General features: G+C 50.6%; 1 protein-coding gene across 5 annotated transcripts in view; it reads right to left on the reverse strand.

Moving 5' to 3' along the window:
* Positions 1 to 11,998, reverse strand: part of LOC144178361 (glycerophosphocholine phosphodiesterase GPCPD1-like) — a 103,350-nt gene that overhangs the window by 28,102 nt on the left and 63,250 nt on the right. For all 5 annotated transcript variants that reach the window (XM_077706159.1, XM_077706177.1, XM_077706153.1 and 2 more), the window contains 3 exons: positions 11,666 to 11,828; positions 10,584 to 10,719; positions 9,743 to 9,797 (listed from right to left, as the gene is read on the reverse strand). In XM_077706159.1, coding sequence (XP_077562285.1) covers positions 9,743 to 9,797; positions 10,584 to 10,719; positions 11,666 to 11,828 — 354 coding nt within the window. The remainder of the gene's footprint in view (positions 1 to 9,742; positions 9,798 to 10,583; positions 10,720 to 11,665; positions 11,829 to 11,998) is intronic.

The following is an 11,998-nucleotide window of genomic DNA, read 5'->3' on the forward strand; positions in this document are numbered from 1 at the left end:
ATAAAGTACGTTGTTGGGCTAGTTGGTCGATCGTTATTAACAGATGTATAGCGCAAAAAAGACGAAGAACAAAGAATGCACGAGGACGAAGCTCTACGTCCTCGTGCATTCTTTGTCCTTCGTCTTTTTTGCGCTATACATCTGGTAATTGTAGTACCGCCCCAGGGGACGATGTTAAAAAAAAAGAATGAACCTGGGCTCAAGCCCGCGCCACGGCTAGAGCACGGAGAGGTTTGTAACCAGACCAAACTGACAGATCCGCAGCCTTTACGGGCCCCAATATGTTTGTAGTACCGTAAAGTACGTTGTTGGGCTAGTTGGTCGATCATTATTAACAGATGTATAGCGCAAAAAAGACGAAGGGCAAAGAATGCACGAGGACAAAGCGCTACGTCCTCGTGCATTCTGTCCTTCGTCTTTTTTGCGCTATACATTTGGTAATTGTAGTACTGCCCCTGGGGACGATGCGAAAAAAAAGAATGAACCCGGGCTCAAGCCCGAGCCACGGCTAGAGCACGGAGAGGTTTGTAACCAGAGCGAACTGACAGATCCGCAGCCTTTACGGGCCCCAATATGTTTGTAGTACCGTAAAGTACGTTGTTGGGCTAGTTGGTCGATCATTATTAACAGATGTATAGCGCAAAAAAGACGAAGGACAAAGAATGCACGAGGACGAAGTGCTACGTCCTCGTGCATTCTGTCTTTCGTCTTTTTTGCGCTATACATCTGTTAATTGTAGTACCGCCCCTGGGGACGATGCGAAAAAAAAGAATGAACCCGGGCTCAAGCCCGAGCCACGGCTAGAGCACGGAGAGGTTTGTAACCAGAGCGAACTGACAGATCCGCAGCCTTTACGGGCCCCAATATGTTTGTAGTACCGTAAAGTACGTTGTTGGGCTAGTTGGTCGATCATTATTAACAGATGTATAGCGCAAAAAAGACGAAGGACAAAGAATGCACGAGGACGAAGTGCTACGTCCTCGTGCATTCTGTCTTTCGTCTTTTTTGCGCTATACATCTGTTAATTGTAGTACCGCCCCTGGGGACGATGCGAAAAAAAAGAATGAACCCGGGCTCAAGCCCGAGCCACGGCTAGAGCACGGAGAGGTTTGTAACCAGAGCGAACTGACAGATCCGCAGCCTTTACGGGCCCCAATATGTTTGTAGTACCGTAAAGTACGTTGTTTGGCTAGTTGGTCGATCATTAACAGATGTATAGCGCAAAAAAGACGAAGGACAAAGAATGCACGAGGACGAAGCGCTATGTCCTCGTGCATTCTTTGTCCTTCGTCTTTTTTGCGCTATACATTTGGTAATTGTAGTACTGCCCCTGGGGACGATGCGAAAAAAAAGAATGAACCCGGGCTCAAGCCCGAGCCACGGCTAGAGCACGGAGAGGTTTGTAACCAGAGCGAACTGACAGATCCGCAGCCTTTACGGGCCCCAATATGTTTGTAGTACCGTAAAGTACGTTGTTGGGCTAGTTGGTCGATCATTAACAGATGTATAGCGCAAAAAAGACGAAGGACAAAGAATGCACGAGGACAAAGCGCTACGTCCTCGTGCATTCTGTCCTTCGTCTTTTTTGCGCTATACATTTGGTAATTGTAGTACTGCCCCTGGGGACGATGCGAAAAAAAAGAATGAACCCGGGCTCAAGCCCGAGCCACGGCTAGAGCACGGAGAGGTTTGTAACCAGAGCGAACTGACAGATCCGCAGCCTTTACGGGCCCCAATATGTTTGTAGTACCGTAAAGTACGTTGTTGGGCTAGTTGGTCGATCATTATTAACAGATGTATAGCGCAAAAAAGACGAAGGACAAAGAATGCACGAGGACGAAGTGCTACGTCCTCGTGCATTCTGTCTTTCGTCTTTTTTGCGCTATACATCTGTTAATTGTAGTACCGCCCCTGGGGACGATGCGAAAAAAAAGAATGAACCCGGGCTCAAGCCCGAGCCACGGCTAGAGCACGGAGAGGTTTGTAACCAGAGCGAACTGACAGATCCGCAGCCTTTACGGGCCCCAATATGTTTGTAGTACCGTAAAGTACGTTGTTTGGCTAGTTGGTCGATCATTAACAGATGTATAGCGCAAAAAAGACGAAGGGCAAAGAATGCACGAGGACAAAGCGCTACGTCCTCGTGCATTCTGTCCTTCGTCTTTTTTGCGCTATACATTTGGTAATTGTAGTACTGCCCCTGGGGACGATGCGAAAAAAAAGAATGAACCCGGGCTCAAGCCCGAGCCACGGCTAGAGCACGGAGAGGTTTGTAACCAGAGCGAACTGACAGATCCGCAGCCTTTACGGGCCCCAATATGTTTGTAGTACCGTAAAGTACGTTGTTGGGCTAGTTGGTCGATCATTAACAGATGTATAGCGCAAAAAAGACGAAGGACAAAGAATGCACGAGGACAAAGCGCTACGTCCTCGTGCATTCTGTCCTTCGTCTTTTTTGCGCTATACATTTGGTAATTGTAGTACTGCCCCTGGGGACGATGCGAAAAAAAAGAATGAACCCGGGCTCAAGCCCGAGCCACGGCTAGAGCACGGAGAGGTTTGTAACCAGAGCGAACTGACAGATCCGCAGCCTTTACGGGCCCCAATATGTTTGTAGTACCGTAAAGTACGTTGTTGGGCTAGTTGGTCGATCATTATTAACAGATGTATAGCGCAAAAAAGACGAAGGACAAAGAATGCACGAGGACGAAGTGCTACGTCCTCGTGCATTCTGTCTTTCGTCTTTTTTGCGCTATACATCTGTTAATTGTAGTACCGCCCCTGGGGACGATGCGAAAAAAAAGAATGAACCCGGGCTCAAGCCCGAGCCACGGCTAGAGCACGGAGAGGTTTGTAACCAGAGCGAACTGACAGATCCGCAGCCTTTACGGGCCCCAATATGTTTGTAGTACCGTAAAGTACGTTGTTGGGCTAGTTGGTCGATCATTATTAACAGATGTATAGCGCAAAAAAGACGAAGGACAAAGAATGCACGAGGACGAAGTGCTACGTCCTCGTGCATTCTGTCTTTCGTCTTTTTTGCGCTATACATCTGTTAATTGTAGTACCGCCCCTGGGGACGATGCGAAAAAAAAGAATGAACCCGGGCTCAAGCCCGAGCCACGGCTAGAGCACGGAGAGGTTTGTAACCAGAGCGAACTGACAGATCCGCAGCCTTTACGGGCCCCAATATGTTTGTAGTACCGTAAAGTACGTTGTTTGGCTAGTTGGTCGATCATTAACAGATGTATAGCGCAAAAAAGACGAAGGACAAAGAATGCACGAGGACGAAGCGCTATGTCCTCGTGCATTCTTTGTCCTTCGTCTTTTTTGCGCTATACATCTGTTAATTGTAGTACCGCCCCTGGGGACGATGCGGAAAAAAAAGAATGAACCCGGGCTCAATCCCGAGCCACGGCTAGAGCACGGAGAGGTTTGTAACCAGAGCAAACTGACAGATCCGCAGCCTTTACGGGCCCCAATATGTTTGTAGTGTAAAGTACGTTGTTGGGCTAGTTGGTCGATCATTAAAGGAGCCATGAAGAGAAAACAAAAGTTTGTTTTATTCGAAAGATTAGGTGTTTTTAATAGTACCCCAAGCGCTTTCCCGGAAGCAAATGATGCTTTATTCACTGAGAAATAAGGCAATTTAAGCCAAAATTTTAAATCTCCCGCTAAAATTGCACATTTCGTCACGTGAACAATGGCATCATACGAGCCGGTCCATGAAATAGATACTTAATATGTCGACTCCATATAGCACCCACACGCGGGAGTCGACCGAGACGGCGGCCATTTTAAAAATACTAGTAAAACCTAGTGCACCCACAGCCCTAGTCATGGAATCGCCTGATCCGGAGAACAAAACTCTCGCCGAGGAGCTCGGGCTTGCATTTAACAACCTCACACTACTTGAACGCTCAATGCTTCTAAGTGCACGAGCGGCAAGAGTTGTGGGATACGCGGTGGACGGGAAAGCGACCATTCCGCGATAGCCACAACAGACGAACGCCCAGCCGTCGGCACCGCTGCCTCGTCAGCCCCCGTCGCGACGGACGAATACAGACTGGTACGTATGTGCCGTATTTTCAATTTCAGTAGCAGTATCGCTTATGCCAGTTGGCCGGTATCGTGTATGGAAAGCCGTTCGCTCGAGCTCTCTGCTCCGACCTGAAAGATTCGAGCGTCAATGCGCGGTGTGTACGGCAATTGTTTTCCCCAAGGTCAGAGCGCTTTTGACGAAGTCGGCGACGAGCGCCAGCATGTCCGGGTCCCTGCCGTAATCACTTCCTCGGAAATGAAGCAAGCACACTCGTACTTCCTTTAGCTCTTTTTCTCCGTTTGCAAAGTTCACAAAACGTAGCCACTTGCTTCGCCGAGGTTCGTCGTTGGGCAGCACATGAAAGAAGATCTCACCAGTGGGGATGTCGCACTCCCTCGACGATTTGCCCGTACTACATGGGCATTTCAAAACACAGCAACGAAATTTCATTGTAAAGTACTCGAACAAACTGAAGTTTTCAGTGGTTGTAAACTGTAAACGAGCTCGTAACGACAGCAGCAAGCCAACACGACCTCCATACCGAAACCTGTGCGACGAGTGGCACTATCTCGTTGCTGCTCTGTGTTCCTTACTCCCCTTGTTTCTATTTTTACCTTTGCTAGTTGGCGATATGACGGCCAACCTCCTGTGAAGGGATTACGATACCAAGCAAGGTCGCGGCTGTGCGTGCTTTTACGGTTCGTTGGCCCCGAAGAGCCTTGTACCCGAAAATTCGTCTGCGCGACGGTGGCGACGGCGAGATGTCGAGTTCAGCTGGCGGTAGTTTCGTACGCATTGGCATACACGCTTGCGTGTTCGTTCGGAACTTCAACCGTTTACTCCACCGTTCTTTGTCATAAAAAGAATGCGCAGTATGTTTCACGGGCATTTAGCTCGCTATGCAAACTGTAAGCCCTGCCTAACATGCGTTTGCTTTTGCCGGCCTCCACCAATCGCAGAGCATTCTCGAGTGACATCATAGGTTCTGTTGCGGAAAATGAGCTGGTGGGTCGCATGGTCATTTCCTTTTTTCCTAATTATGTAGCTTATTTGAGCGAAGTTTGCGTTATAAGTGGTGTCGTTATGGTTCTAACGAGGCAATCTTTCGAATGAACCAAACTTGTGTTTTCTCTTCATGGCTCCTTTAACAGATGTATAGCGCAAAAAAGACGAAGGACAAAGAATGCACGAGGACGAAGCGCTACGTCCTCGTGCATTCTTTGTCCTTCGTCTTTTTTGCGCTATACATCTGTTAATTGTAGTACTGCCCCTGGGGACGATGCGAAAAAAAGAATGAACCCAGGCTCAAGCCCGCGCCACGACTAGAGCACGGAGAGGTTTGTAACCAGAGCGAACTGACAGATCCGCAGCCTTTACGGGCCCCAATATGTTTGTAGTACCGCCCCTGGGGACGATGCGAAAAAAAAGAATGAACCCGGGTCAATCCCGAGCCACGGCTAGAGCATGTAGAGGTTTGTAACCAGAGCAAACTGACAGATCCGCAGCCTTTACGGGCCCCAATATGTTTGTAGTACCATAAAGTACGTTGTTGGGCTAGTTGGTCGATCATTAACAGATGTATAGCGCAAAAAAGACGAAGGACAAAGAATGCACGAGGACGAAGCGCTATGTCCTCGTGCATTCTTTGTCCTTCGTCTTTTTTGCGCTATACATCTGTTAATTGTAGTACCGCCCCTGGGGACGATGCGAAAAAAAAGAATGAACCCGGGCTCAAGCCCGCGCCACGGCTAGAGCACGGAGAGGTTTGTAACTAGAGCGAACTGACAGATCCGCAGCCTTTACGGGCCCCAATATGTTTGTAGTACCGCCCCTGGGGGCGATGTGAAAAAAAAGAGAATGAACCCGGGCTCAAGCCTGAGGAACGGCTAGAGCACGGAGGGGTTTGTAACCAGAGCGGACTGACAGAACCTTGGTCTTCACGGGCCCCAATATGTTTGTAGTACCGCCCCTGGGGACAAAGCGAAAAAAAAGAACGAACCCGGGCTTAAGCCCAAGCCGTGGCTTGAGCGCAGAGGGGTACAATTTGCAATCAGAGCGGACTGACAGATCCGCAGCCTTTACGGGCCCCAATATGTTTGTAGTACCGTAAAGTACGTTGTTGGGCTAGTTGGTCGATCATTATTAACAGATGTATAGTGCAAAAAAGACGAAGGACAAAGAATGCACGAGGACGAAGCGCTACGTCCTCGTGCATTCTTTGTCCTTCGTCTTTTTTGCGCTATACATCTGTTAATTGTAGTACCGCCCCTGGGGACGATGCGAAAAAAAAAAGAATGAACCCGGGCTCAAGCCCACGCCACGGCTAGAGCACGGAGAGGTTTGTAACCAGAGCGAACTGACAGATCCGCAGCCTTTACGGGCCCCAATATGTTTGTAGTACCGCCCCTGGGGGCGATGTGAAAAAAAAAGAATGAACCCGGGCTCAAGCCTGAGGAACAGCTAGAGCACGGAGGGGTTTGTAACCAGAGCGGACTGACAGAACCGTGGTCTTCACGGGCCCCAATATGTTTGTAGTACCGCCCCTGGGGACAAAGCGAAAAAAAAGAACGAACCCGGGCTCAAGCCCAAGCCGTGGCTTGAGCGCAGAGGGGTACAATTTGCAATCAGAGCGGACTGACAGATCCGCAGCCTTTACGGGCCCCGATATGTTTGTAGTACCGCCCCTGGGGACGATGCGAAAAAAAAGAACGAACCCGGGCTCAAGCCCAAGCCGTGGCTTGAGCGCAGAGGGGTACAATTTGCAATCAGAGCGGACTGACAGATCCGCAGCCTTTACGGGCCCCGATATGTTTGTAGTACCGCCCCTGGGGACGATGCGAAAAAAAAGAACGAACCCGGGCTCAAGCCCAAGCCGTGGCTTGAGCGCAGAGGGGTACAATTTGCAATCAGAGCGGACTGACAGATCCGCAGCCTTTACGGGCCCCGATATGTTTGTAGTACCGCCCCTGGGGACGATGCGAAAAAAAAGAACGAACCCGGGCTCAAGCCCAAGCCGTGGCTTGAGCGCAGAGGGGTACAATTTGCAATCAGAGCGGACTGACAGATCCGCAGCCTTTACGGGCCCCGATATGTTTGTAGTACCGCCCCTGGGGACGATGCGAAAAAAAAGAACGAACCCGGGCTCAAGCCCAAGCCGTGGCTTGAGCGCAGAGGGGTACAATTTGCAATCAGAGCGGACTGACAGATCCGCAGCCTTTACGGGCCCCGATATGTTTGTAGTACCGCCCCTGGGGACGATGCGAAAAAAAAGAACGAACCCGGGCTCAAGCCCAAGCCGTGGCTTGAGCGCAGAGGGGTACAATTTGCAATCAGAGCGGACTGACAGATCCGCAGCCTTTACGGGCCCCGATATGTTTGTAGTACCGCCCCTGGGGACGATGCGAAAAAAAAGAACGAACCCGGGCTCAAGCCCAAGCCGTGGCTTGAGCGCAGAGGGGTACAATTTGCAATCAGAGCGGACTGACAGATCCGCAGCCTTTACGGGCCCCGATATGTTTGTAGTACCGCCCCTGGGGACGATGCGAAAAAAAAGAACGAACCCGGGCTCAAGCCCAAGCCGTGGCTTGAGCGCAGAGGGGTACAATTTGCAATCAGAGCGGACTGACAGATCCGCAGCCTTTACGGGCCCCGATATGTTTGTAGTACCGCCCCTGGGGACGATGCGAAAAAAAAGAACGAACCCGGGCTCAAGCCCAAGCCGTGGCTTGAGCGCAGAGGGGTACAATTTGCAATCAGAGCGGACTGACAGATCCGCAGCCTTTACGGGCCCCGATATGTTTGTAGTACCGCCCCTGGGGACGATGCGAAAAAAAAGAACGAACCCGGGCTCAAGCCCAAGCCGTGGCTTGAGCGCAGAGGGGTACAATTTGCAATCAGAGCGGACTGACAGATCCGCAGCCTTTACGGGCCCCGATATGTTTGTAGTACCGCCCCTGGGGACGATGCGAAAAAAAAGAACGAACCCGGGCTCAAGCCCAAGCCGTGGCTTGAGCGCAGAGGGGTACAATTTGCAATCAGAGCGGACTGACAGATCCGCAGCCTTTACGGGCCCCGATATGTTTGTAGTACCGCCCCTGGGGACGATGCGAAAAAAAAGAACGAACCCGGGCTCAAGCCCAAGCCGTGGCTTGAGCGCAGAGGGGTACAATTTGCAATCAGAGCGGACTGACAGATCCGCAGCCTTTACGGGCCCCGATATGTTTGTAGTACCGCCCCTGGGGACGATGCGAAAAAAAAGAACGAACCCGGGCTCAAGCCCAAGCCGTGGCTTGAGCGCAGAGGGGTTTGTAACCAGAGCGGACTGACAGACCCGCGGCCTCTACAGGCCCCAATATGTTTGCAGTACCCGCGATTGTATAATGTGAGCTAATCAACACAGCCACTGCTGGAACCGGCATGCATGCCTCTTTCGTACCAGCGAATGTGATGAAAATAAAACAAAGTAAAACCGTTAATGTTGCTGTTAATGTTGATAATGTAACAGTATCAAGTTTAAGGACTCTGCCATTGTGGCTTGCTTTTTACCATTTGAATGCTCAAATTAATTGTTTTGTAATCCCAGGCTGCGTTGCACGAACGAGTGTAGTCACGCCAACAGTTGAGCAACTTCAAGCTAACAGTCGCATAGCCCCACCAGCCTACCTATTTCAATCCCCGAGGCACACATTCACCCCATAGTCATTTGAGTAGCGTTACCATGTTTAGCCACCGTAGATTTTGCCATTAAATTTCACTTCACATACATCAATTGTTATTGCTCAAGCGCTATGGTAACCATGCAGTCCTGCAGCTATTGGGCGCTGCCTGAACAGGTCACGGCACTGCAGCGCAGCCCGCGATTTTCGTGCCGACTGTTTCGTTCCCAAGGCTCGCGATCTCACTTCGAAACACAGCAACAACTCAGCGTTTTGTAACACTGCGACGAGCCAAAAAGTTCACTTCACGAACCATGATTATAGACGCGCGCACCGCGTTTCGCTATCAAGGACAAACCACGCTGAAGTCGTGGGCCTCACATTTCAATGAACTTTCCAGCCGCGCAACTTCCCGTAATCTGGCACCAATCTCAAACCTTATCCCCGTGTTAACGTCACTGTTCAGAGCCACAACAGATAGAATGAATAGACTGGAACCCAGCTGATAGCGTAAAATAAACCAGGAAAATTATCGGCGATGCGCACTGAGCGCCTGATGCACGCAGCTGCAGCCGGATCAGGCGGCGGCCATGTTTGTTGCCACAGCAGTGCCCACTCGGGAAGGCCATTTCAGCGAACCAGGACGGAAAGCCAGTCGCGTTTTAGGAGCTACTGTTTGCTTCATTTCAGTCTCTCTATACGTGCTCTTTCTGCGTTTGCAATTGACCGATGATAACAGCTGTGACTGGGATGCGGGAGGCCTTCCTCCCCGCTCAAACTGCCATGAGCATCAAAATACGTGCTTTTCAGGCTGTTCTGGAGCAGGTTGGCGCAATTTTCCCAATTTTTATGCTTTTGGAGCCGCTTGGCGCAGGAAAATGGCATTGGATCAACAATGTGTAATATGCGCAGCTGTCTCACCCCTGCATGACGGTGCACTTCACTGGCCCTGTCATGCACACAGAAGAGGGACGTGAAAGTGGCAACGGAAGACATATAAGGAGGAGGCGGCTTGTGGCGCAATTTGAGAAAGAGGGTGACTCACGTGCTTTGCTGCATAGTTGAACGAGGCCACGGTGTTCTCCAAGACATTCTCGACCCTGGGAGAAGAAAAAAGGACAACGGGCCCCAGCAGCTTTGGAGAACACCAGCTAGGCATCCCCCCTTGGACCAATCTCGATACCACTGGGCCTCAAACCATTGTGTCCACGCAGCTTCGGTAGGACGACTTGGGAGGACACTGCTTTGGGTTTGCCTCAGTGCACAGCTCACACTGCACTTTAGGAGCACACAAAGATCACCTTCCGTTTCAGTAGTGCTGTGTTTCAAGAATAATGTGCTGTGCTGCGAATGAAAATTCTCTACACTGCCAAAATACAGGTTCACTGTCATCGTGCCGTTCAAGCTCAGACCACGCACCGAAAGCAGACTTTGAAGAGCCTGCTTAAAAGCAGCGTATGGGTGCTTGTCTTGTACGCGCAAAACGTGTTGTAAGTCATGTCCCTCTGGATATTGCTCTGGTCAATTTCTCTAACGGCAGGTGACAGAAGACAAATTCTAAGGTTTCAATCCAGTTGGCTATAGCCATTGTGTAGGGGTTGTTGAGAGATGCCTCGAGTCCATTGGCATGTGCCCAGCTGCAAAAAGAAAGGCATGGAAACTGATTACGAGTAAATTTGTAGTCTTTGCTGAGGATAAGGCTATATGGGTGAGCCACGACCTTTACAGTGTGTGTGTGCTGGTGCTGTTACGCAAGTTTGCTGCTCTTTGTTTCATGCAAATGCGCTCTCCCTTCCAGCTCAATCCCGAAGCAATGGCTGCTCCGCACCTGCTCGACTACGAGTGCAATTTCAGCATCCCCTCAAAGCGCGGTCTGCCAGGCTCACTTGTCGGTGCGGCGTGCGTTTCCTGAGCCCCTGTGGCCCACGTCCAGACCCCGGTTGGTCTTCTTCCAGAACTTGGAGTAGGTCTCGCGGCAGTTGCACGAGTAGCCGGCCAGGGGCCGCACGATCAGGTATGACACTGCACCACAGCACAAAGCGCACCACTTGAGTGGCAACAAAAAGGGAACTGTTCCATTCCTACTGGCACAGAACTTAAGAACTGCCTGTGTCGCTGCTCATCCACTCACTCATCCACAGCCCGTGTCCTCTCAGGCAGCGATGTTTGCTGCCTGAGAGAATAGGCGGCACCTCGCCAGTCTGCAGGACGTTTATGGGACCTTCAGACAATGCCACCGAGAAGGCACTCTTACAAAGTAGGCACCCTTTAAAATAACACCAAGGAAAACAGGCTTCCCAGTCTGTCCACGATCTGTTCTCAGAAGGCCGGGGAAGAGGCTGTTTGCCACAATCACGCTGACGGTGTATGTCCACTCTTCTGGGAAAGCCGCCCCTACCCCCCGAAAATAAACGCCAAAATATAAAGCTAATGGTAGCCAGTGCGCACACTTTGCTGCCAACACACGCTCACTGTTGCACAACATCTAGCAGCAGAAAATTCCCAACCTCCACATTATTTTCTCAAGTGGCAAAAAAATTAGCTGTGTCCGGTTACTGACATGAATAAACAGAAAGGGCATGCAAACATTGGAAACTTTCAAATTTCGAAGCAGTAACATGATATCTCATTCCACTTTGAATTGGGTAGCACTATTTTAAAACTTGAGAATAATGTTTGCAAGTATTTCGAAGTGCAAAAATTGTAATAGGCAGTTGTTCAAATAATTTTGGGATGCATGAAATTATGCCGTGTTAGAAACGAGAAATGCCCCCTAAAACACAAAGTATATTATTTGTGACGAGCTAGTAGTAGTTGGGCACCACCCTTTGAACGTTTATAATTTGCCCCCACCAACATGCGCCTGGCTTCCTCTGGCAATGGGCTTTTCCGCAGTGCAAACGCAGCCAAATGGTGCTAGGGAGTGCCTCTGACCACTGGGCGGCAGCAGTGCTCCTGTGGCACCCACCCTGCAGCTGCCCCACGGGCTGGTGCCGGTTGCCGGTGATGGGCACGGTGCAGGTGCCAAAGGTCTCCTTCAGGTTGCCTGGCAGGATGTAGCTGAAGCCCACGTGCTCGGGAATGCTCGCCTCCTCGGTCGCCCGGTGCACGTAGAAGTCCACCATGTACGCCTGCGCACACGAGTCCACTCACTACTCGGCAGCAGCTCACACTGCTGGCTGCACAAAGGAAGAGACGGGCAGAAATTGTGCGCGTCAGTTCCGCACTCTGCGCTGTACGCAAACTGGCGGAGGGGTTTTCCAAGGGCGCACAAATGACACAGCTGCTGTGGAAACAGAAC

Source organism: Haemaphysalis longicornis, unplaced genomic scaffold (assembly GCF_048455015.1).
Source record: "Haemaphysalis longicornis isolate Haplotype H1 unplaced genomic scaffold, Haemaphysalis longicornis Haplotype H1 scaffold_1, whole genome shotgun sequence".
NCBI classification, from domain to species: domain Eukaryota; kingdom Metazoa; phylum Arthropoda; class Arachnida; order Ixodida; family Ixodidae; genus Haemaphysalis; species Haemaphysalis longicornis.